This window comes from Anomalospiza imberbis, chromosome 6 (genome assembly GCF_031753505.1).
Source record: "Anomalospiza imberbis isolate Cuckoo-Finch-1a 21T00152 chromosome 6, ASM3175350v1, whole genome shotgun sequence".
Classification (NCBI taxonomy): domain Eukaryota; kingdom Metazoa; phylum Chordata; class Aves; order Passeriformes; family Viduidae; genus Anomalospiza; species Anomalospiza imberbis.
In genome coordinates this window covers 47367177-47389788 of record NC_089686.1, presented here as the reverse complement: position 1 = coordinate 47389788, position 22612 = coordinate 47367177, and the positions used below count along the sequence as shown (strand labels likewise).

The following is a 22612-nucleotide window of genomic DNA, read 5'->3' as shown; positions in this document are numbered from 1 at the left end:
TGAGGACTGAGTCAGGCAAAAGAGGGACACACGAAATGTGCCCAAGTAGCACCACACCTTCCCACAGCCTGCACCACACCTCCTGGAAAGCAGAAGATTAATTTCTCTTCTACTACAACAGCTGCACCTCATGGAACTGCTGAAAGGGCGTGGGGTGCAGCAAAGGGATGAAAGCTGAATGGTGGCCCAGGAACCTGGGAACTTGGCTTCAATGCTGAGACCATCTCCGTGTTACAATGTCAAGTCTTCACACCAAAAACTCAGTTGAAGTTTTAAGGTGAGATGTGCTAGAGATCACTGCTGTGCTGCATGTTGGGGTGGACTGTGAGATGCCCTGGAGCCCCTTTGGAGGGTGTAAGCAGGGGAAGGGACTTCAGTACGACGCAGAGTTGCAGTTTGACAGGCACACAACGCAAAAGGTTATCTCGGCACGGGCACTCACAGGCAGCAGTGGCAGGTAAGTCTCTGTGACAGCACAGGCAAGGTCTTTCTGCTGCCTTCCACAGCCATGGTGCTCCACAGCCACTAAAGGTCAGGCTGCAAGTTTGCAGGCAAGGCCTGCCCAGGAATTGCAGGAAAGGCATTTGGGAAGAGCACCATGCCCTGCAGGCAGGAGGAGGAGAGCAGCCTGCAGCCCTGCTCCCAGCAGCACACCTTCCAGCAGCGGCTATTAATAGAGCTGCCAGCCGGAGCGAAATTCTCCACTGGTGCCTATAGTTACCAGCCCTACAACACTGCAGAGCTTTTCAAAACAAGCTCCAGAGGAACACTCCCGGAGGAGCAGCATGCCAGAGGCCAAATAAAGCTTGATGGATGGGAGGAGAATGGAAACCCAGTACCAAAATCCAGGAGCGGGGTCCTACGACGGGGAGCACCGTGCCCACAGGCCGCTACCAGCCTGCCCCAGCCTGATCCCTGCTGCAGACAGATGTAGCACTTCCCAGGGTTTAACTGCCCTCAACAGAGAGGAAAACAATTTGAGATACTGCTTTTAAATTAATTTGGCCCCGTACATAAGCATTTAACTACAATGAGGATACAACTGCTTTCCCTTCTTAATAGTACAGTGAAAGGCACTTCCACAGCACAGGATCAAAGTGTTTCTCACTATTAATGCTCTTGCAGAAGATAAGTATTACAGTGGCTGTCAGGAGAATAACGTGAGGAAAATGGAGCAAACCCCATTCCAGCCAGCAGCACTTCCTCCTTTCAGCTGCAGCCCAGCCCATTAAGTGCAACCTGGTACCCCCATAGGGCAGGGTGCACCCATCTCTTCAAACAACCTTCTGCACACAGAAACTTCAGAAGAGGTTTTGTGGGTGATGGAAGGGCTGTACTCACTTGGCAGAGTGCCCTAAAACATCCCAGAGAGACATCAGCAACAAAACTTGAGCATAGGTACTGAGTCTGCTAAGGAAACTTAGCTGCAGAGTCAAACACACAGAAATAAGCTTGCCTGTACATTGTCCCAGGATACCAAACAAAATCTGTGGAAGAAGATGCTGGGCCAGCATGAGGTCCTTGCTGCTCGCCAGGCTCTCTGCAATTCCCAGGGAGGCCAGCAGCCCAGCCAGCCAGGCACTGCCACCAGTGGCACCGGAGCAGCGCTCAGCCCATGCCCGCTCCCACAACAAGATGCAAGCTACTTTGTTACTGCACAGTTATTTCAAACCCGTGTTTAAGAGCTGCAGGAACCATGAGATCTTCCACTCTCTGTTTAAAGCTGTGAGCAGTGGTACACGGCCACCCTCCTCACCACAATGGGATGGTCATGTGCCACCCAGCAAAAGCCTTACCATGGGACAACCGCCACAGAGAGCTGCCACCTCCCCACACTGTCACTTCTCATCACCAACACCAAGTATCTCTGTGCAGGCTCTGCAGACTCCAGGGTACAGTTAACAGATCTTCTGGTGTTGCACAAGAAAATATGCAGCTCCTCCACCTCTTCCCTTTCAATCACCCCTGTCGAGACAGACTCTCACTTCCACCTTCCCTCTGTTCTTGCCCTTCCTTCCCTTTGCACCCAGGCTGTACGACATCCCCTCAACACACAGAAGAGTTAGACAGTGCCTGGAAAATGGCATTAGGAGCAAATTCTTCTTTTAATTAGACACCTCTCTGCTAGGGCAGCCAGCGGTGCTCTCGACCTGGAAGGCTGCCATGGGCTGTATTAGCTAATAAGCTTGAGCGATCCTTCTCCAAGCAAGTCAATTCCTCCTTGGTTATGTTTAATTATATTTTAAAATAGCTCACTGGCTTCCTTCAACCTCTCCAGGGACCCTTTGCAGCAGTGGCCAGTTCAGCCCCACACACTGAGCGCTGCTGTAAGGTTTGGAAAATTCAGGAGAGCAGTCGAAGTCCAGCCATGCCAGTTCTAGGGATGGGATGGAGAAGCAGCTCCACCTGCCAGATGCCCAGCCCTGCTCAGGCCACCCATCACACCAGCCAAACTGCCCAGTAACAGCTACTGCTCCCTCCCACAGGGCAGTGTCCACTCAACATCAGCCACCCCAAGGTTTCAGGACAACTTGGCAGCATAGAAAAACTTTTGTCTTTTCAGCCCTATGTTTTGCTAACCAGGTGAAGCCCACAGGTGCTGACCACGGCCTCCTCCACCACTTCAGTAGGTGGGTGCCACTGTGAAACACGTGGGGACCCTCTCTCCTGCGACAGGCAGTCGTTTGTGCATGTGGTCCATGCAGTGGCCACTGCTCCCTTGAGAGCCACCTTGGAGCAAGCACAATCTTGCCATCTTCTTGTCAAGAATGCATGCACAAAGGAAAAGAAATCCCAAAAAATCAAATAAAACTGAAACAGCTCAGGTACACTGAATGAGGAGCTGGCAGCAGGGTCACCTTTTTCCTTTTGCTTTTTCAACACAGAAGCTTTGTGAAATTCCCCCTGCACTGCCAGGGGAATGTAGGGGGAGGAAGCCAGAGGGGAGTCAGTTTATTTACACTCCAGCAGGATAGCGGGGCTACATAAAAAAGTTATCAGAGTAACTAAGGCTGAGAATTGCTTCCTTCTTCCTCTTGGGCACTAGAACAAGCTCCTTTGCAGCTCAGCATGGTGCCTGCCAAACTTTGGGCTCTACCTCTGGCTTGTTTTCATCAACAGCACCCAGCAGCAGCTGCACACAAGGCAAATCATAAGCAAATAAGCACGGGGAGCCCATCAGCCCTTATATAATAACCAGCTGGCAGGACTAAAGGGCTGCAGGTGCCCTGTCTCACACCTCCCTGTGGTTAGAGGTGGTTTCCCAACACAGCCAACCTGCAGCAAGGGTGGTCAGCACCACATTCTGTCCTTAAACGTCACTCTGCAAAAAGGACCGTCTCACTTTGCTGTTAAGCACAGAATCCCTCCCCAGCTGGGAGGCAGGTTGTAACCTGCCTTTGTGGTAAACCTAACCTACCACCTTTGTGGTAAACCCTCACCTACTAGTTTAAAAAACAACACAAAAGGGCTTGAGAACTCCAAGATCTGGTATTCAGCTGGCTAGCCTTACAGAAAGCACTGTTAATTCTAATGAAGTCCAGGCTCCCAGTCTGCACAGGAGACAGAGAGAGGGGACCAGCAAGTCCAGCACTGGGAGCTGTTTTGGGCACCCCTCCTGGGAAGGAACTGAAGCATCTACCCCCCCTCACAGGGAGCACCCTTCAAAAGGGTAGGGCAAGGCACCAGATGTCATAACAGGGAAATTATACAGATTGGCAATTCCTCTTGGAAGCAAACTGCCCATTTATAAAAGATCAGCTCTTTTACAAGACTTTGAGGTGAACAACTGATCCTGCTGAGAAGTGGTGGCTGTGCAGAGCCCACAGCATCCTTCCTGCCACCCAGGAGACCCTTCCTCACAGCATAGCCGGGAGCTTCTTCGACAAGAATGGCAGGAAATCGGGACCAGAAGGCAAGGGAAAAAAAAAAAAAAACGTGGGATAAGCACGGTAACTCGGAAGGAACAACACTTCACAGACAACCATACCCGCCTCCATCCGGCCATTTTAAGGGTGGAGGAAAAGGTTAAAAAAAACCAACCCGGAATTATCCCTCATTCACGCAGCTGGCAACCCATCAGGTATCAGTTAACACAGTTGCTATCAGAGCTTGTCTTCTTCCCCTTGGCCAGTGTTATACCCAGACACAAGGTGAACAAGCCTGAAGCGAGCACCCACTTGGTTTAAGCCCTACACCTCCCAAGGATGGGGATCCCCCAAAGAGCTTCCCCAGGCACCCCCAGGGAGGAGTCAGCAGGCAGAGGCTCCAGCCAGGCAGTGCAACTCCAGGTGCCAAAGCAGGGTTTGCTCTGGAAGCCATCGGTCCCCTTCCCACTTCTCCAGGCCCCCTTGCTACATTCACAGCTGTAAGCAAGCACTGACGGGAAAGAAAAAAAAATCCCAAATCCTCGACAAGAGAGCGGGATGTCAGACAAGGGGCACGGGGCACTGGACAAGGGGCATCCAAGCGGTGCCTTGCCTGCCAGGGTGGGGCTGGACTCACTTCCAAGACAAAAAAGCATTCCGTGGAATGGAAACCACAGAATTTAAAACACAAAACCAGCAGCCTGCTCGGGCATATCTCGCTGCCCCCGAGCGCAGGAGCAGGGAGAGGGGGACTCTTGCCAGCCAACCTCGCGCTGCCGGAGGCCGTTTCTAACCGGGACAAACCTGGCTCGCAGGGAAACCGGGATACGCCGCCTTTTGCTAAATTAGCCGCAAGTCTGGATGGATTATTTCAAGAAAAACTTTCTCAGGAAAGGCAGCCTCTCCAGCCTGGACAGATTTTGCATCCTAAAATAACTTCCCGGGCGGCGGGGGCAGCGGTCCCCGGCGCGGGGCCAGGGCGGCCGGGTCCCGGCTCCGCCGCGGGGCGGGGGGCGCGGGGCCAGCCCCAGATCACCCGTATTTGCTGAGCGCCCCCTCCTCCGCGGCGGGCGGCACGGCCGGCGCCTCCCCTCCCCTCCCTCCGCCTGGCAGCATCCCTGCATCCCTCCCTCCCTCCCTCCCTCGCCGGCTGGGGAGCGCCGCTCTCCCCAGCCAGACCCGCAGCAAGAGGGGCTGCGGGAGCCCCCTCGGCTCTGCCCCCCGCCCCGAAAGGCGCCCATAAACATCTGTAGCGGCTGGACGCGAGCATCTTAAAGGTCTTCTCCAACCTCAAACCATCCTACGATTCTACCTCCCCCTCTGCATATCTATTTAAAACATAGACATGAATAGATACACATGTACAATTACATATGCATGCATTAAAATAAAAAAAAAACAAAGGATGATCAGCCCCTTCGCCCTCCAAAAAAATAATTAAAAAAAGAAAAATAAGCAGCCCCTAAGGCACATCCTAGACAGCAAGTCTCAATGCTGGGGGGCAAGAAGGAGGCTAAACCCAGGCGCAGGCAGACGAGCAATATTGCAGCCCCCTTATTTAAAGGCTGGGAGGGCTCAGCCTCCGCTCCCCGCCGCCCCTGTGCTCACCCAGAAGATGAAGTTGAAGACGAAAAGGAGGTATTTGATACACTTGGTGCAGCCTTCCACTCCCATGGCGACGGCTCTCCCAAATCTGTGCTGCCTGGCTGAGCGAGGCGGCGGCGGGCGCAGAAAAGCCGCCCCGCCCCGGAAACGCCTCTCGGACACGCCCTGGGCACGCCCCCGGACACGCCCCAGGAGCGGGGCGCAGGCACCCCCTCGCCTTCCCGAAACTGGGGCTCACCTGCTGTTTCCTCCTTTTTTTCTTCTTTTTTCCTGTTCTTTTCTTCCTTTCCCTCCCCCACTTTTCCCAGTTTCTGTTTTTTCCTAACTCCTCTTTTCCTTTTGCTTTCCCCCTTTTTCTATTATCCGCCTTTTTTATTTTTCTTTTTTCTTCCTCTTTTGAATTTTCCCTTCCCTCCCTTTTCCCCTTATTTAATTTTTACTCCTCTCCTCTTCTCTTCTCTTCTCTTCTCTTCTCTTCTCTTCTCTTCTCTTCTCTTCTCTTCTCTTCTCTTCTCTTCTCTTCTCTTCTCTTCTCTTCTCTTCTCTTCTCTTCTCTTCTCTTCTCTTCTCTTCTCTTCTCTTCCCTTCCCTTCCCTTCCCTTCCCTTCCCTTCCCTTCCCTTCCCTTCCCTTCCCTTCCCTTCCCTTCCCTTCCCTTCCCTTCCCTTCCCTTCCCTTCCCTTCCCTTCCCTTCCCTTCCCTTCCCTTCCCTTCCCTTCCTTCCCTTCCCTTCCCTTCCCTTCTTTTTTTTCCCTTCTTTCTTTCATCTTCACTCACTTTTTTCATCTCTTCCCCCTTTTTTCTTTTTTCCCCTTTTTTATATCTGCTCTTATTTTTTTCTTTGTTTTCCCTGTCTTCTTGCCCTCCAGGGGCAGCTCACATCAAAGTTTCCAACACACAAGTAGGAGCCACCAGGGCAAGTGTTGGGGGGCTGTAGGAATATAACCTCCCAAACCTGACCACCATCCCTTAAAACTCACTGCCACCTCCTAAACATCACCAGGCAGCCTGGGGTGCAGGGAGAAATCTCTGGGAATAGGTTGCAGGAGGTTTTGTATTTCTATACTGAAAAGTTTTCCCTCAGTGCATTCATGAGAGGATCCCCCCTCCCCCTTCAAAAAAAAAAAAAGAGCAAAGATATTTTGCATGAAAACTATCAGTTTGAAATTCAGAGAAGCGTTTCATTTCCCCTTCTTATTTTAGCTCTAAACCTGCTCTACTGAACAGTTTTTGTCTAAGCTTCTGGCTTCAGTACTGCAAGCAATTGCATCAAGTTCAGTAGAACCACTCGGGATGTTTTCCTTTGGTTACTGGGTAACAAGAGCATCAGGGGGGCTTCAGGGCTGCCCACCAAAAAGAGTCCCCCCCTTTTTTTTTTTTTAATGTCTTTTTTTCCTTTTCCTTCCCCACTTTTTCCATTTCCTTTTTTCCCCTTTTCCCCAAAGAAAAGTAAAAAAAAAGTAAAAAAAAAAAGGGGGTCACACATATCAACAGGCTTGGGAATTTTAGTTAACCCCTTCTGCTCTCAAAGCTACACAGAAGCACGATGAAATTTCCCGAGCTTTCAGCTAAGACCCACTTTGGCCCACTCGCTCATCCTTAGAAACATAAATTGTTCTCACCCCATGTTATCCTTCCAGGAAGCTCATTCACTTCTCCAGGGGCAGGGTGGTAAGTCATACAACCAGAACGTAGGAGGATGCTGGAAAAGGCATTAGTGAGCAGCTCCAGCCAACGTCAGCACCTCACTGAGCTAAATATGAACCTGGCACCCGCCTGCAGAGTCGTATGGGGAAACCTGCCCTCTTCCTGCCTGGGCACTTCCCGCCAGTGAAGGATTTCAGGGAGCAGCTTCTGAGCCAAGCATTTGGACACTCTGATAGAGTCTTTCCAGCCAAGCATCCCATAGTCAGGAACGAGCTGTTAGCCATCACACATTTCCGACATATGTGTGTTGAAATCAAGTCACCTTCTTCCAAAATCATCCCATTGCCCTCAGGGATGAGTTGGTCCAGGGCTTTGTCATGTTCATCAAAACTCTCTGTGTCCCTCAGTAACAGCCCATGCACTACATGGCAGCAGGGACCAGCAATGAATAGAAGTTGGCTCCGTTCCCTAATTACTTATGCTGAGTATGTCCCTGATTGTGGGCTTGCCATGGATTCATAACCTCTTTGTCTCTAAGCCACATTCACTCATCCAGACTTACCAACAAAGCCGGGGGTTCACCAGGCTATTTATGCATGTAACTGCTGTCCCGAATTATCAGCATGACCCATCTGGTTACAGCAATAGCTGGAATCCTGTGTGGCTCCTGCTCATCAGTCCAAATGATAATGGCAGGATCCCAAAGCTGCTCACTTGCTCCATCACATCCCGCCAAAAAAAAGAGAAGAAAAGGAAAAGGAAAAGGAAAAGGAAAAGGAAAAGGAAAAGGAAAAGAAAGGAAAAGGAAAGGAAAAAAGAAAAAGACCCTAGAGGTCAAAACCAGGAGACTATATGAACCAAGAAGCCTCTTGTGCACTTGGGCAGCTGTTCCCAAAAAAACTCTCAGAGATGCTGCTCGGAGAGTCTGTGAGTGGGAGAGGAAGGAACCAGTAGCAGTAAGGCCTTCAGCAGCAGCAGCCCCACCGCCTATGAGGGAAAATGTCTCTCAAATCAACTGTTGCGCACTGAAGAGCAGTGCAATCACTGCCACAAGATTGGAATTGAGACTGTTTCCAGGGAGCTTAGGATTGCTTTTTTTTTTTTTTTTGGTGTTGTTTTTATTCCTCCAACTGTAGCTTTTCTTTTCTTGCTTTCTGCCCTTTTTTCCTCCTGTGTTGGGGAGTGAAGGAAAATGCAAAATAAGAAATTTTTTTTTTTGTATCCTCCAGAAATTGTATTAGGCAACAATTTGGTTTGGAGCCAACAGAGTTCTGTTTCTGGGACCTTCCTAAAGGTTCTGTTGGAGCACATGTTGCTCAGGGACAGCTGTGGCCCTGGCAAGGGCAGCAGGGCCACAGTCCCACCATCTCCTATCACAAGAAGCTCCCAATTACCACCTAAAGCCTACTGGGTTTAAACTCACCATGCCAATAAGAGTTGGAAGTGGAAAAGTATTTCAAGGTTTGTCTTTTCTTCTTGTTGTTATTTTAAGCAGCTCAGCTGGGTATCTTTGAAAACTTTGGCCTTTAGGTACAGGAAGAAAAATGCCATCATCATAGCACAGTGACAAGATAACAGACACTGTTTCCCAGGACTGTGTGTGATTTCAGGTGTTGTACACTCATTTCTCATGTTTCATACTCATTTCTCACACTGCATTACTTGCTGTACAGTCTACAAAGTATCACAACTACCTTTCCAAGGCTCTCAGTGGCTTTAACAGCTCTTTATAAATAAGTAAAGCTAATTTGCAAAAATTCAGTTCGTGTCTGGGTGTCACATGCCAGTATTGAGTGTGAGTGCTATGAATAGGGCTGATGACTTCCCTCTTCAGGAGGAAAAGCTGGTTCAAGTGCTCAGGGGGTGAAGTCGTTCACAGAGCAGCCAGCTGCACGCAGGGCTGTGAGAAAGCCACCTACCTCCCCCAAACCTTTCATCCCTGAAAGAAAAAAAAAAAAAAAGAAAAAAAAAGAAAAACCCAAAAACCTCTAAAATTATGTTTTAAAAAAATCCCCCAAACCCCAAATTAAAAATAAACCAAGTGGCTGTTTGAATGTGCATCTGCAATTGGGTTTGCAGGCAGAATGAAGCAGCTGAGAGAGGAGGCACTTGCAGTGGTTTTTTTCTATTTGGCTTGGGTTGTTGGGTTTTTTTGTGAACCTGTTTATAAAAGCCAGTGTCATGCCTGGGAGTTTTGGCACCTCTGGGTGTGACTCACCAGGGTCTGTTAGAGCAGATGCTGCCTCCCAGTCCGAGTTTAGCAGAACATCCCTTACCAGCGGGACTCAGCAAACCCAACCCCTGGGGCTTTGAGCCTGATTATCCCACAGAGATGCCCACCTGCCTTCCATCAGCTTCCCCTTAAAACCCCTTTTGTTTTATAAAAAGTGAAGGGCGGGGATGAGGGGAGAGGACAGACTCATATCCTCCCCTGCTCTTACACGGGCCTGAAGAGCTGGCAACCAGGACGTGAATTGTTACCATCAAGGCAGGCTCTAAACACCTACTGACAGGTCTCCAGGAGATCTGGGACAGCAGATGGGAATCCCTTATCCACTGGGGACCACAGGATGGCTGCTGATGTCACGCTCTGGCTGCATGCTTTGGGCTTGCATGACAATCCTCCTGCCCTCCTCAGCCAGCTCAAAACTGACAGATAAACTATGAGAAAAAATGCACATCATTTTGCTGGTGAGGTCCTAGTTAACTTTTAACCACCACTTCTTGTTTTTATTGCAAAATACTACAGAAATAGCCAGAATTTTCAATTTACCTCTGGTGGTAAAAAAACACACCAAACAACAGCAGCATTACCAAAGATCTTTAAATAGAACATTTTGGAGATGCATGATAAGAAACTCAGAAATTCATTCTGTGGGAGGTTAATAGTCCCAGAGCACTCAGGGGTAACTTCCTTGGCAGCCAACACACCACAATGCTGTTTTTCAAGGAAGAGACTTGAGCAAAGGCAAACTGCAGTGTATGTACTGGCCTATGAAGCTCAATCACCTCAGGAGAGACCACTCTACACCCCTGGGGAGCCAGCCAACACCTTCATTTTGAGTAGAGAAAAAACAATATGAGGAATCTAATCCCCAAGTCCAAGGGGACATTTTCAGAATACCTTTTCTGTGCCCCAGCAGGAGAGGATGGTGCCTGCTTATCCAAAATCCCCATGCCCATCTCTGCAAGCTGAGTCATAGCACTGTGACAGTGCAGGGGGTTGCACTTGCCTTGCAGCCTCAGGGGAGAGGGATGCAGCAAGCAGAGACCTGTAGCTGAGCCTGAACTTTCTGTTTCTAATAAACTCAACAAATGGTTCCCTTGTGCCTGGCCTGTCTCTCTGCCATCTTTAAATATTTATATCAATGTATCTATGGTGATAGGTCAGGTTATATAAGTGGGGGGGGAAGGACAGCATCAGCTCCTGCTGGAGCTCCAGCTGAGGGAGTGAAAACCCAAGCAAGCTTCCTATCCAAGCAGACGCTCTCTCTTCTTAGCTCATGAGCCCAGAAAGCGAACACTCATTTTTCTCAGGGCATCAGAGAAGACTGAGTCACAGCTGGGCTGAGCTGTGCTTTGGGAGGTGCCAGAGCCCAACCCATCGATGCAGAGAGCTCTTATTGTATAACCAATGTATAATTCATTAGTAGGTGAATAAAGACAGGAATAGTTTATTGCTGATGTAATAGGGCTAAAAAGAAACCAAGCACGTCCGTGAGCAAGCTGCTGCACACAGGGGTTAAACAATAGCACATAGTGATGCTGAGGGGAGACAGGGGGATTCTGTCTTGGGATAATATAAACAACCCAGCTAGCTGATTGCCAGTGACTCCAGGGTGAGCAACGCAGGGATATGCATCTTCTTTGCAAGAAATGCTGGGAAGGAAATTTCTTTGCTTGCTGGAGTCTAAGGGAACAGCAACTAGCAGACAGCAGGGCTTTAGCTGTTGGTGAGCACCTCCAGGCTTGTCTGAACATATTTCTCCCAAGATGTGCCACTTCCTTGCAAGCTGAACAACCACCACATATATCTGTTCCAGATAAAGAGGTGGGGTTTTCCCCCTTGACCCTCCTGGCGTGGGTAGATATGCAGTTTGCCTCTAGGTAGGAATCTGTTGAGGCACCCCCAAACGCCGGGTGATGAAGGTAGCAGTAGTTTTTGTGAGAGGGGTGGCATGGTGGGAGTGGAGTGGGTTGACCAGCAGGCCTGCAGTCAGTTATGGGTTTGACAGCTCTGGCCAAAAGCTGCAAAACACACACAGCCTGTGTTTTTCCAAAACAGCCTCTGAGACTTCTCCAGAGCTCTCTCTCTTCACTCCCAGGCTCGTCCCCGCTGTCCCACACATTGCAACATCTCTCAGTGGACAGGTTTGATCCTTGCTGCCAGTTGCTCATTCTGCCAGAAGAGGAACTACCCAGTTAAGAAATAGATCACTTTTCTCCCCAGCTGCATTTTACGAACAGAGAGAGCTGCAATGACACTTCAGATGAAAGTTGCAGGATGTGTGTGATCTGTGTTCACTGGAGCTTCTGACCACAACTGCTTTCAGCTGTGCTGGCCCAGATCTATGTGGGGCATCTTCCTCCTCTGTCTGTATTTCTAGAGAAGAATTATAGCCAGCTGCTTTTCCAAATGCATTACTTCTTCACCAGGTTAGAAAAACATGTCTATCAACTATTACTTCCAAAAATATTTTGTGTGTCTGCAGCTTATAAACACAGCTTTACCTTGGCAGGAGTTGGCTTCCTTACACTCCAGCACTGCAAGGGTCCACCCAGATTTGCCAACTTCTAAGGCTTTGGAAGGACTTGCTCAGCAGTGTCTTCTTTAGGAGCATGCTGCAGGCATCAATCCAAGCTGCATAGTGAAGGGGTTGCTGCTTGAGGAAGTTGTATTTCAAGGACAGTAGGAACTCTCAAACACATGGTCAAAGGGCAGGAAATAGCAAAATAGTTTGAAGTCAAGACAGCACACCACAAGACTGAAAGATTCTCACTCTCCGCACCACCAAATCTCTGTAGAGAGTTACTGTATTATTTAACCAGTGCTTTCCACAAGTGCTCTAAGCATCATCCACTGCCATCAGAGAGAGTGGAAAAGCTGGCAAAGCTCCTCTGGCTCATAAGCAAGCTGTGGTCAGTCCAGCCATGAGCATACTGTGAGCCCCATGTAGGGTCCCTATGGAATTTAATGCCCCTGTTGGCAGAGCAGTGCCTGAGCAGTGAAAGGTGGAGAGCAGCACAAAAGGTGCTTGCTGCTCCTATGGGCTGATGCTCCCCAGCCCCACAGGCTTATAGGTAGCCCCAAAGGTGGCCACACAGGCCAAAGCAACCTGGCCTTATGCTGGTCACTCTTCCTGTGTCCTCAGATAGAGCTGGGGGGTTGTCTAAAGTAAAAGGAAAAAGGTAACTCATGAGCAGAAGCTAATGCATGCTCAGAGAGAGGCAGACTGCAAGTGCCCAGATGATCTTGGTGGAAATAACTGATAATTGCTGCAACTTAATTGACAAGTAGCTGGAGCCAATTCACAACTAAATATTTAATTTTGCACCTTTGGTCTGAAAATTCTGTTTTTCTCCCATATATGCCTACATAAATAGGATTTCTTTCCTAGCAGAGTGTGAGTGTTGACATGCTTATAACAAACAGCTTCCTCTAGAGCAAGCCCCAGGAAGGCTCACTGCTCTGCAGGTGTTTCCTTGTCTGGCTGCAGGTTTGCATCCCCAGTGCTCAGCTCCATGCTTTTCTCCCCAAAAAAATCTCTCTTTCACTCTTCTCAACACTGTGTAAATCTTGGCACCACTTATCAGTAAGTTCCTGGGGTTTTGCTCTGGTCACACCAGAGCTGTAATTTGCCCCTAGCCAGCAGAAAATGAGGGACTAGTAAGTGCAAAAACACTCATTGTAGGACAGGGATTTTTTGTTGGCAGAGGTGTAAAAACACTGTTTAACACTCACCCACCCCGCAGGTTCCATCCAGCCATCCCTCCGTGCTGCCACTTCTACAACTGTGAATAAAATGTTAACACTGCACTTTCTGTAACAGGTTTCTAAAAATCAAGGAGCTGAAGGTACCTGCTTTTCTGCTTTGGAAAATCACAGCGGGATGCCATTGCATCCCTGCTGCTACACACAACACAAGCTCTGGGAGAAGAGTGTGTCCAGCTGGGCATAGCTCTGTCACCTCCTTGTTGAAGGTGTTGCTCCTTGCAGGGGAGCTCCAGCAGCCAGTGAAATGGGAATAAAGCTCATGAGATGGCCTGTGGCTGGACACACTCTTCTCCCAGAGTTTGTGTTGTGTGTAGCAGCAGGGGCTCCTGCCACCCTGCAATGATATCCCTCTGTAATTTTCAGCAGCAGAAAAGCAGATACCTTCATCATATATATGGTAGTCCTGTCCACAACTATGCCTTTACATTAAAAACTGACCTGGGAAGACAGAGCACCTAAAGCTTCAGCAGTCCAGGTGGTGATGCATTAACAGAGATTTTTTGTACCCATTGAGGAGGCTTGAGCAGGTAACCCACACCGATGACACTGACTCCACCAATTTGTCCATGATGTCTTTTGCAGTGTGCAAGACCTGACTACTTAATCCTTAAAAAAATGAAACCATAGACATTTCTTCCATAGAAATACTCTGGTTGTTACAGCTTAAACACGTCCTTAAGCATTTTCCCTGCCTCTGCTTGCATTACTCCCTGAGAGGTGCCAGCCTGCTGGCCCATCAGCTGGCTGAGGGTGGGATGAGGTTGATGAGCTGCTGACCAAGGCCATCCTCTCCCTCCCACACACTGCTGGGACAGGCAAGCACAAGCTGCCTGGAGAGTATCTCTTCCCAGCAGTGAAAGAATTACTGAGTTCCCCCATGACGTAAACCCCCAAGAAATGCAGGCAGCTTCATGCATGGCACAAAAAAGAGAAGGAATGATGGCCTTTTGCAAGAAATTCGTCTTTATTGAAGCAACCATGAGTCACATGAGCTGCCAGCTGGCCTGAGGAATAACAATAGCAGTGGCCTGAGACTAGCAGCTGGATCTCACAAGGGAGATTGTCTCTTTCCAGAGATCAATATACGTGATGATACATATACATGTATAAGTGAATACTTCCCCACTAGAAAGTGCATAAGCTGGGAAGTGCATATCATACCCAATTCCCTGCCAGAATGAGGTGTGTTGGTGACTGCCAGGAGGCAGCTTGAATATATACTGGGGCAGTTTGAACTTCATCTTGCTTCAAGTGAAGTCAACAGTGAAGCTCTGCTGGTTCCAAAGGCATGGAATGAGAAGTGACAGCCCTCCCTCAGCCCTCCACAACATAACTATTTCCAGTGCAAGGTATTTGCAGCCCAGATTAAAATGCCAGCCAGATGCTGTAGGCTTTACTGAAGTTCTTGTACATGCAGCAGCCCCTGCCAGAGGGCCAGGACTTGTGCTGAACATCAGCACAGGATTGTCCATGTTTATCTCAGTAAACAATAGCTACTTACAATTTTTCATGCCTAAAAGCCACTATGTATGAGAGAAGTGAAAGCTGTTGCTGGCTCAACAGACATTTTACACAGCCGTATAATTTACAGCAGGTGCTACATATATTGCAATGATGGGTTTCAGCTCAGAAGCTGCTCTATCTCCTCAATATGAGGGCATAGCATGCCAGGGAACTGTTGTTTCAGCTAGACTGACAGCCTTTTACAAACTGTTTATTATTGATAAAGTGATGTAAAAAGGACGTGGAGTTGGACATTGTATTGTTTGACCTGGCTGGAGATCAGTCCTGTTCTCTTATAGATTTAAGCTTCTGTTTGTGTGTGTAATATCAAAGTCCTTTTACCACAAGAGCACAGTGGGTTAGCAAAGCCTGATAAACATAGAGCTGGGGCCAGAAGTTACAGAATCACACAACCAGCACAGTTGGAAAAGGCCTTGGAGATCACCAAGTTCAACCTATGACCTAACACCACTTTATCAACTAAACCATGCCACTGAGTGCCATGTCCAGTCTTTTTTTAAACACCTCCAGGGATGGTGACTCCACCACCTCCCTGGGCAGCCCATTCTAATGCCCAATCTCTTCTTCTGTGAAGAATTTTTCTCTAATGTCTAGGCTAAACTTCCCCTGGCACAGCTTAAGACTGTGTCCTCTCATCCTGTCACTGGTTGCCTGGGAGAAGAGACCAACCACCACCTGCCTACACCCTCCTTTCAGGCAGTTGTAGACAGTAATAAGGTCACCCTGAGACTCCTTTTTTTCCAGGCTAAATAACTCCAGCTACCTCAGCTGCTCTTCACAGGTTTTGTGTTCTAGACCCCTCACCAGCCTTCTGGCCCTTCTCTGAATGTGTTTGAGCATGTCAACATCCTTCCTAAATTAAGGGGCCCAGAATTAGACACAGGTGTAGCTTAACAAGCCCCTATGAAATCAGTGTGGCATCAAGATTTAGGAGGCTGACTAAATCCTAAGAATTAAAAAAAAAAATTGTATTGCATTAGCAAGGAGGAATAACAGAAATATGTCCTTCTGTTGGTCAGTTGTTTCAAAGCTCATTCACTACTTTCTAACATTTTGTCCTGATCTCTACCAAAAGTTCTACAAATTTGGCAGCATTTGAAAATGGGAAAACTAGCTGACAGTCATTGGATGCCTGTGTACCCCAGCACGATCAGAAACATGCCCAAAGTTAATCATTGCACGTGTCCAGGCTGGCAGAGTACATTTCCCATCAGTGGTGACACACTTCCTCTCATTTATTTACTGCTAGTGCAACATTGATCCTGGGCTGCTATCCAAAGCCATCTTCCTAGAAACATTGCATCTTTGGGGGTCACAGGGAACTGCTCAGATACAGCACAAGAGAAATTTGGTTTAATGCTGTGATTTTTGCTGGGCTTTTCTCTCCATTTGGTTGTAAAGAACTCCTTGTGTCCTTCTTGTGGAGCCACAGCCCGTACGTCTCCCATCGAGGGAATCTGCATCTCTGAGCCCAGTAGTAGTGCAGGAAAGGGAAATGTGTGACACACATCCCACCACCTGACCCCATGAAATACCTTCCCAGGGCATTTTGTGGGTGACTTCAGACATCTTCCTGTGCCAAGAGCTGGCTCTGCCTGGTAGGGATGCCCAGGCATCAGGTTTCTACCTCTCTCTCAGGGTGTATTTGCCTTTCCGGTACAGGTTGCTGCTGAAGTGGATGGAGAACCAGAGGAATGAAGTTAGGAACATCCCATAAACCTAAAAGGAAATAAATGAGATAGGCATACAATTATGTGTGTGACTGATTATGATGCTCCATTTGTGCAAATAAGCAATCATAAATATTGTCTGTTGTCACATTTTTCTGAGGAGACCTGGTTTTCAGTGAAGAGCTGAATACCATTTCTGACATGGAAGTTTAAAAAAAAAAGCCACACACGGTTAAAACATCTGACTGGAATAGCATAGCACAGCTCAAACCTGGCCCTAAAAATACCAAGAAATAATATGAAACCAGGAAATTCAGGTTTAATTCCTGCCACAGAACATTCCTCTATGCAAACAAACATACCTCCCTCATAATAGTAGCCTTTTGAAAAGATACCATAGGGAGAAAAGACCACAACACCCACATCTTGTTTGAAGGAAAAAAGCCAACAAAACAAACAGAAAAACACCTAAACCAACCCCAAACAGTTATGAATGCAGAGGACAGTGTACTTCCTCTCTATTGTGATACTCTGCCTGGCATATCACACATCAGGATTAACACAGGCAACATATCCAAGGTAAGGCTGCTGTGGGAAGGATAATGAGGACTGTAACAATGTGCTCTTTCTTCAAGTATGTCCTAATGTGCTAATGCCTTTGCTTGCAGCTTGATCTGGGGATGTGCGTGCATTGTTGGCCAAGGGATAGTGACATCAGAGCAGCTATAGCCCTCTTTATGTGCTTGCCTTGCATCCTGCCATCACAATAGTGAACTGTGCTGAGAGATTTCCTCTAGCACGGGCTTCAAAGACAGCTGCCTTATCTGGCTATAGCATCAAGCTGTGAAAAAAGTATATCTATTATAAAAGTGCTCCCGCTTTTATCCGAATATAGCTGCAGTGAAATTCTCCCTATACTTGAGAAAAATTGGAAAGTGACACCAAATATTCACACATGATTTTACATTTACAGCTCCATAGCAATGCCTGATGGTTTTCCTAATTTACTGCTAGCAGTACAATATACAAATAATTTGCTCCTCTGGGTTTTATTTAGATGGGGAAGAATCTTTTAATCCACAATTGTGCCAAGGTGGACACAAGGCATAAAACAATCTCCAAATACACTTTCAATCAAGAAAGGTCATCCCAGCTGGGGAGCAGCATGGAGATATCACAGCAGTTCAAATCGGCCTTCATGGTGGAGAAAAGAGTCTCCCGGCACATGCTGTTCTCTGGTGTGCATCACCACACATTCAGAGTCCTTGTGTACAGGTAATTACAGTGATACACCTCTGCCAAGCAGTGGGTGGGTGGGCAAACAAGAATTCTGGTTTTAATTAGGGGCCCTCTCCATCTCCAAAGAGACCATCCCCATGCAGCCCCAGAGCTTCCTCACCACTGAAAGACATGCTTCTCTTGCAGCATTTAATATTCTCTTTTGTTCTCCCCAAAATTAACTGCAGAGCCTTTCTACATGAGCCATCATCTGAAGATTATTTCACCCCTCCTCTGCATGTTACTCCTTCAAAGACAGAACCTGGGAGCCCAGACAACACCCTCTTTCCCTCTCCTTTGCAGCCTGCTCCTTATGAGCCTGTGATTTACCCACACATTGCCTGAGATGGCCCCCATCGGATTCATAGCGGTCATTAATAGGATGAGACCTTCCCCTTCCGCACAGCTCTCCAGCTCCACTGCTGGTGCTCAGCAGCTTTCAAGACCTTCCAGCTCTTCCTGCACAAGCAACTTCCCAGGGTGATCTAGGAGGTAGCAAGTTTCCTAAAATATGAAGGCTTTACTGCATCTCCTTTTCTACCATTGCTGCTGGCTTCCTACATAATCCACAAGCCCCCAGCGAGGTGACATGGTCTCTCACTCGCAGGAGGAGTCACGCAGGCAAGCCTGAGTGGATGAAATGCAACTGCTGCTGCAGCCTGCTGCCCACTCCTAGATGCCATGCCTTGTTAGGGCACAAAAATTGCAGCGAGCATCTTCCTGCAGGAAAACTCCTCACCTATCAACCTGGCCAGATTCCTGACCCTTTCCCAATTTCCATGGAGTCCACCACTTGGACTCCAAGTCCAAACTTGCTTGTTTCTCTGCTGCCAGCATCCAAAATCACACAAAATTCTAGCTTCTAGTAGCTAATTTAAAATACTTTTCCCTCACTGGATCATGCCTTTCAGGGCCAAAATGTGAAAGGACAGACACTTTTACCGTGAAGCCAATGGCAATGCCCAGGAGCGAGAAGACAAAGTCCATGTGCTTCTTCAGAAAGTCCTGGATCTCTCGCAGGCAGTCCTGGGAAGAGAGAAACAAATACCCCTTGCAGCACAGCAACAACTTGGTGGGGGGCTTTATCCCCACAACAGCACTTCCACAGCCTCAGAGAGAACAGGAGGCAAAAAGGGGTGCGGCATTGCACAGCTGGGCAGTTCTCCCTTTTTCTGCTGCTGCTGCAGCTTGGGAAGACAAACATCTGTGGTATCTTTTCCGTTACTACAACACACCTACAATTTTATTGGTATGATGCATTTTGGACTGTGGGAGATGTGTGCTTAAGTGTGGGCAAGAAAAGGTTTTTTTCTTTTCACTGAAAAATGGAAAGAAGGAAATGGAAAGATAGAAAAGCAGAGCAGATCTCCAATGCCAAATGCATTCCCCAAGGTTACTAATGAACAGCTTGATTTTGCGAGGTGCTGCAAGCATTAATATACATTAGCCTTAAGCATACCAATGGCCTCACAGAAATCCCCGAGCTGTTAGCCAAGACAGCCATTTCAGAAATGCAAGAGCATGCCCTTGATGAAGGGATTTGCAGAACGAGGAAAGAGCGTTCAAAGGCAGGAGTGCATGTTGTGTGGCCACCAAACTCTGCAGTTTCCTGTGTTACACAAAGCACATCCTCCCACTCACTTCCCCGGCTCCCAAGCGAGGAAAACAGACCACTAAGTGGGAGGAATGAGTTGCCCATACGGTGCCCAGCTTTGTTCTGCTCTCCCTTCCTGCTCTTTGAGCCGAGTTCCACCCTGCCCTGGGATGTGACATTCCTGGAGGCTGTGCTTTGAAACGCTGCCCCTGCGTGCTGACGTGCGCCTGTGCATCACGCGTGCTGTTAGCACTTGACATCTTCACCCGACAACGTGTTTGTATCACTGCAGCGGCGTGGCTTTATTTTTCCTAGAAACACCATATATTGATGCTGGTGGTTTTATCTTCTCTGGTGGAAGAAACATAATCATACAATAGATATGCTCAGAGAGTATGAAGTTGTAGCTTCAGTGCACAACAGTCTTATACTGGTGGCTTCCCCAGCAGCCTCACTGAAATACTTGAAAGAGCCAGAATGAAGAGTACTTGAGGAGGCTACTGCGGGGCACCATCACCTTGCTTCATGAGCTTCTCATTTTAATACCTATTTAATGCCCTGGAGAAAAAGGAATTACATCAAAATCCACATTTGCTGTTAACTGGAACACATTTTAAGTGTCAGAAATTAGTGTCATGTGGAAAAGTCAAACAGTTTTCTTTGTGCTCTGATACATGCCTGTGATATCTCACATTCTCTGCAAACACAGGAGATGAGCAGGAAGTTGGAGGGAGGCGACAGGCTGCAAACACAAGTATTTTGAAAGCTTTCTAGAGCAGTGAAGGAAATTGCATCTGTGGGTCTGAGACCTGCTGATCCGCCAGGGCTCTTCCTCCTAATTGACAGAATCATAGAATGATTTGGGTTGGAAGGGACCTTAAAGATCCCATCCAGTTCCAACCCCCCAGCCATGGGCAGGGACACCTTTCCCTAGACCAGGTTGCTCAGAGCTCCATTCCATCTGGCCTTAAACACTGCCATGGATGGGGAATTCTTAAATTGTCTGGGCAACTTGTGCCAGTACTTCACCATCCTCACAGTAAATAATTTTTTCCTAGTATTAAATCTGAAACTACTGTCAGTTTCAAGACATTCCCCCTTGTCCTGTCATTACATCCTCCTGCAAAAAGTCCCTCTCCATCTTTCTCCTTTTCTAGAAGGACACAATTAGGTGACCTCCATGCTGTCTCTTTTCCAGAATGAACAGAAGCAATCCTTTCAGCCATTCCTTGCAGGAGAGATGCACTATCCCTCTGATCCTATTGGTGGCCTCCTCTGGACTTGCTCCACCAGGTCAATGTCCTTCCTGTGCTGGACCCCAGAGCTGAACACACTACTCCCATACTGTGTCCAGTGTTACTGAAACAACAAAACCCCAACAAAACAAATCCCAACCTGTTCCAACCCCAAACCATCAAAAAGCACAATTCTCATTAACACTTTAGCACCAGTGAGGTTTTGATAGCTAGAAAGTAGAGGCACAACCCCAATATGGTGTGGGAGAATCCTTTCCCTTACCTGTCCTTCATCATGCACTTGGTCAGGTGGGCATGTCTTGTTCTCAACATTGGTTGTGTCCCCAAAAGGAGAGTGCTTCCCACAGCAAAGGAACTGCAAGAGAGGGAGAAGTTTGCCAGCTGCTCTCCCCTTGCTACCAGCTGCTGCAGCAGGAGGTGCTGGCAATGGGCCCCTGCTGCCCCAGGCAGGGCTATCCAACCAGGGTGGCAAGGAGCAAAGCACGTAGGAATCAACAACTGCAGCAATGCAGGCTAAATTCAGGGGAGGTGGACGGATCTGGCCTCAAACTTGCTCATGCTCTGCCAGGACTGCTGCCTGGGAGTGGGACTCAGCCTTTCCTCTGTGGTCATATTAATGCTCACAGTGGCTGCTCCAGAAAGTCCAGGGATCCACAGACTCATGTTTCCAGTGCTTGTTATGGGCCAAGGGGATCTCGGGTAGGAACCCACCGGCAAGCTGGTTTCCTATAGCTGTGGTGCACTGGGAAGTTTGGAGCTCTGGCAGAAGGAAAAAAAAAAAAAAAAACAGGAGTAGAAAGACTGCTTCTCCATCAATTCAAGTGGCAACTAAAATAAGCAACTAGTGAAGCCAGGCATTGTGCCTGGTTCTCCTTTTCAAATGGGACCCTGGGAGTGCTGCTCCACAGCCCTGAAAGCAAGCATTCCATGCCTGGGCATGGCTCTGAGGGCCACCACCGCTGCAAAAAGGAACATTTGACCTCTTCTGTGCTTTGAGATGCACAGATAGAAACAGCTTTGAAAAGTACTTGTTATGATGATTTAAAACACAGAAGGACACAAGGAGTTGTGTGGGAGGTGTCTGGAAACAGCTGAGCAGAGCTGACCTCCCCATCCAGCCTTGTGTGTGCCATGAACTCACTCCCCAAACAAGCCCTGCTGTGCGAGGGAATGGCATCTCCTTTACTCAGCAGGGACTTGGGAGTTTCTCACTGTGGGGGACATCACATCCTCACTCATCTCCTGTGGCTTTGGGGGCAAGTGTCCTCCCTGTGCTCTGTGTAACCACCCTTGCCTACCTGCTGAGCTACACAGGCCAACAGCATCCTGGGTAGTGGTTTTTGGGAGCCTGATAGCAGTCTCCAGCTCTGTAAGAGGCTGTGTAGCCTCCAGTACTCTTCAGATACAAACTTGAGGATAAATAGGAATAACCACGTGCAAATACTACTGCTGGACTATGTGGAATTCCTGCCCCCTCCTCTCTACTTGACCAGGTGCATAGCTACACTCTTACACCACAGATAGGGAGCAAGTCACAGGGGCTGCTGAGATGGCAGCTGCAGGGCAGAAGCTTTGCAGATCTTGCACCAAAGTGATGCTCAGAGAGGTGACCCTTTCTTCCTGTTGTTAATCTGGTTGGTCAGATCTGAGAAAGGAAGAATAAGAAGGGAGGAGCAGACTCCACAGCAGGCTGGAGGACTCAGTTCTTGAGGGAAAATGGCATTGCAGCATTTGCAAGACAGAGCACAGGTGTCAGCCCCAGCCTGCCAAAACCCTCAGGAAGATACCCCAGGGCAAGGTTTTCTCCTGCAGGTAAAAGACAACTTACTGCTTCATGGATGGCTGTCAGCTCATGCCTCCTGAAGCTGGAGATGTTCCTCCTCACCTCCTCATACACGAAATCATACACATCCATCATGCTGTCTTCCACCTGCAATGAATGCAGAGCTCTGTACATACAAAACACTGATCACAGTCGTCTCTGGAGGGAATTGTGCTCTTCATTTCCACAGAAGCTCTCCCAAGTATAGCAATACAAGCAGTGCAGCTACTAAAATGACCCCCAGGCAGCAGCAGGAGCTGGTGTGTGACCCACCAGGCACTAAGGAGCTGGGGTCTCACCAGCTGATGTCTGGAGCTTTTGGCCAGTTTTGGATTTCGTGTCAGAGAAGAGCTCGG

At 48.3% G+C, this 22612-nt stretch overlaps 3 protein-coding genes across 7 annotated transcripts in view; all 3 read right to left on the bottom strand.

Annotated features, from left to right (window-relative positions):
* Positions 1–5629, bottom strand: part of CD81 (CD81 molecule) — a 30144-nt gene extending 24515 nt beyond the window's left edge. Inside the window, exon 1 of the mRNA XM_068193955.1 lies at positions 5475–5629. Coding sequence (XP_068050056.1) covers positions 5475–5540 — 66 coding nt within the window. The 5' untranslated portion in view covers positions 5541–5629. The remainder of the gene's footprint in view (positions 1–5474) is intronic.
* The window catches only part of TSSC4 (tumor suppressing subtransferable candidate 4), a 175152-nt gene that overhangs the window by 38429 nt on the left and 114111 nt on the right, over positions 1–22612 (bottom strand). The window lies entirely within an intron of this gene.
* TSPAN32 (tetraspanin 32) overlaps positions 11448–22612 on the bottom strand; it is a 34768-nt gene continuing 23603 nt past the window's right edge. For 2 of the 5 annotated variants that reach the window (XM_068193951.1, XM_068193952.1), the window contains 4 exons: positions 22263–22364; positions 20697–20789; positions 18527–18610; positions 14053–16355 (listed from right to left, as the gene is read on the bottom strand). In XM_068193951.1, the coding sequence (XP_068050052.1) occupies positions 16260–16355; positions 18527–18610; positions 20697–20789; positions 22263–22364 (375 nt within the window). In that variant the 3' untranslated portion in view covers positions 14053–16259. Of the gene's footprint in view, positions 16356–18526; positions 20014–20696; positions 20790–22262; positions 22365–22612 lie in introns of all 5 variants that reach the window. The other 3 variants (XR_011000191.1, XR_011000192.1, XM_068193953.1) reach the window with 3 other exon arrangements.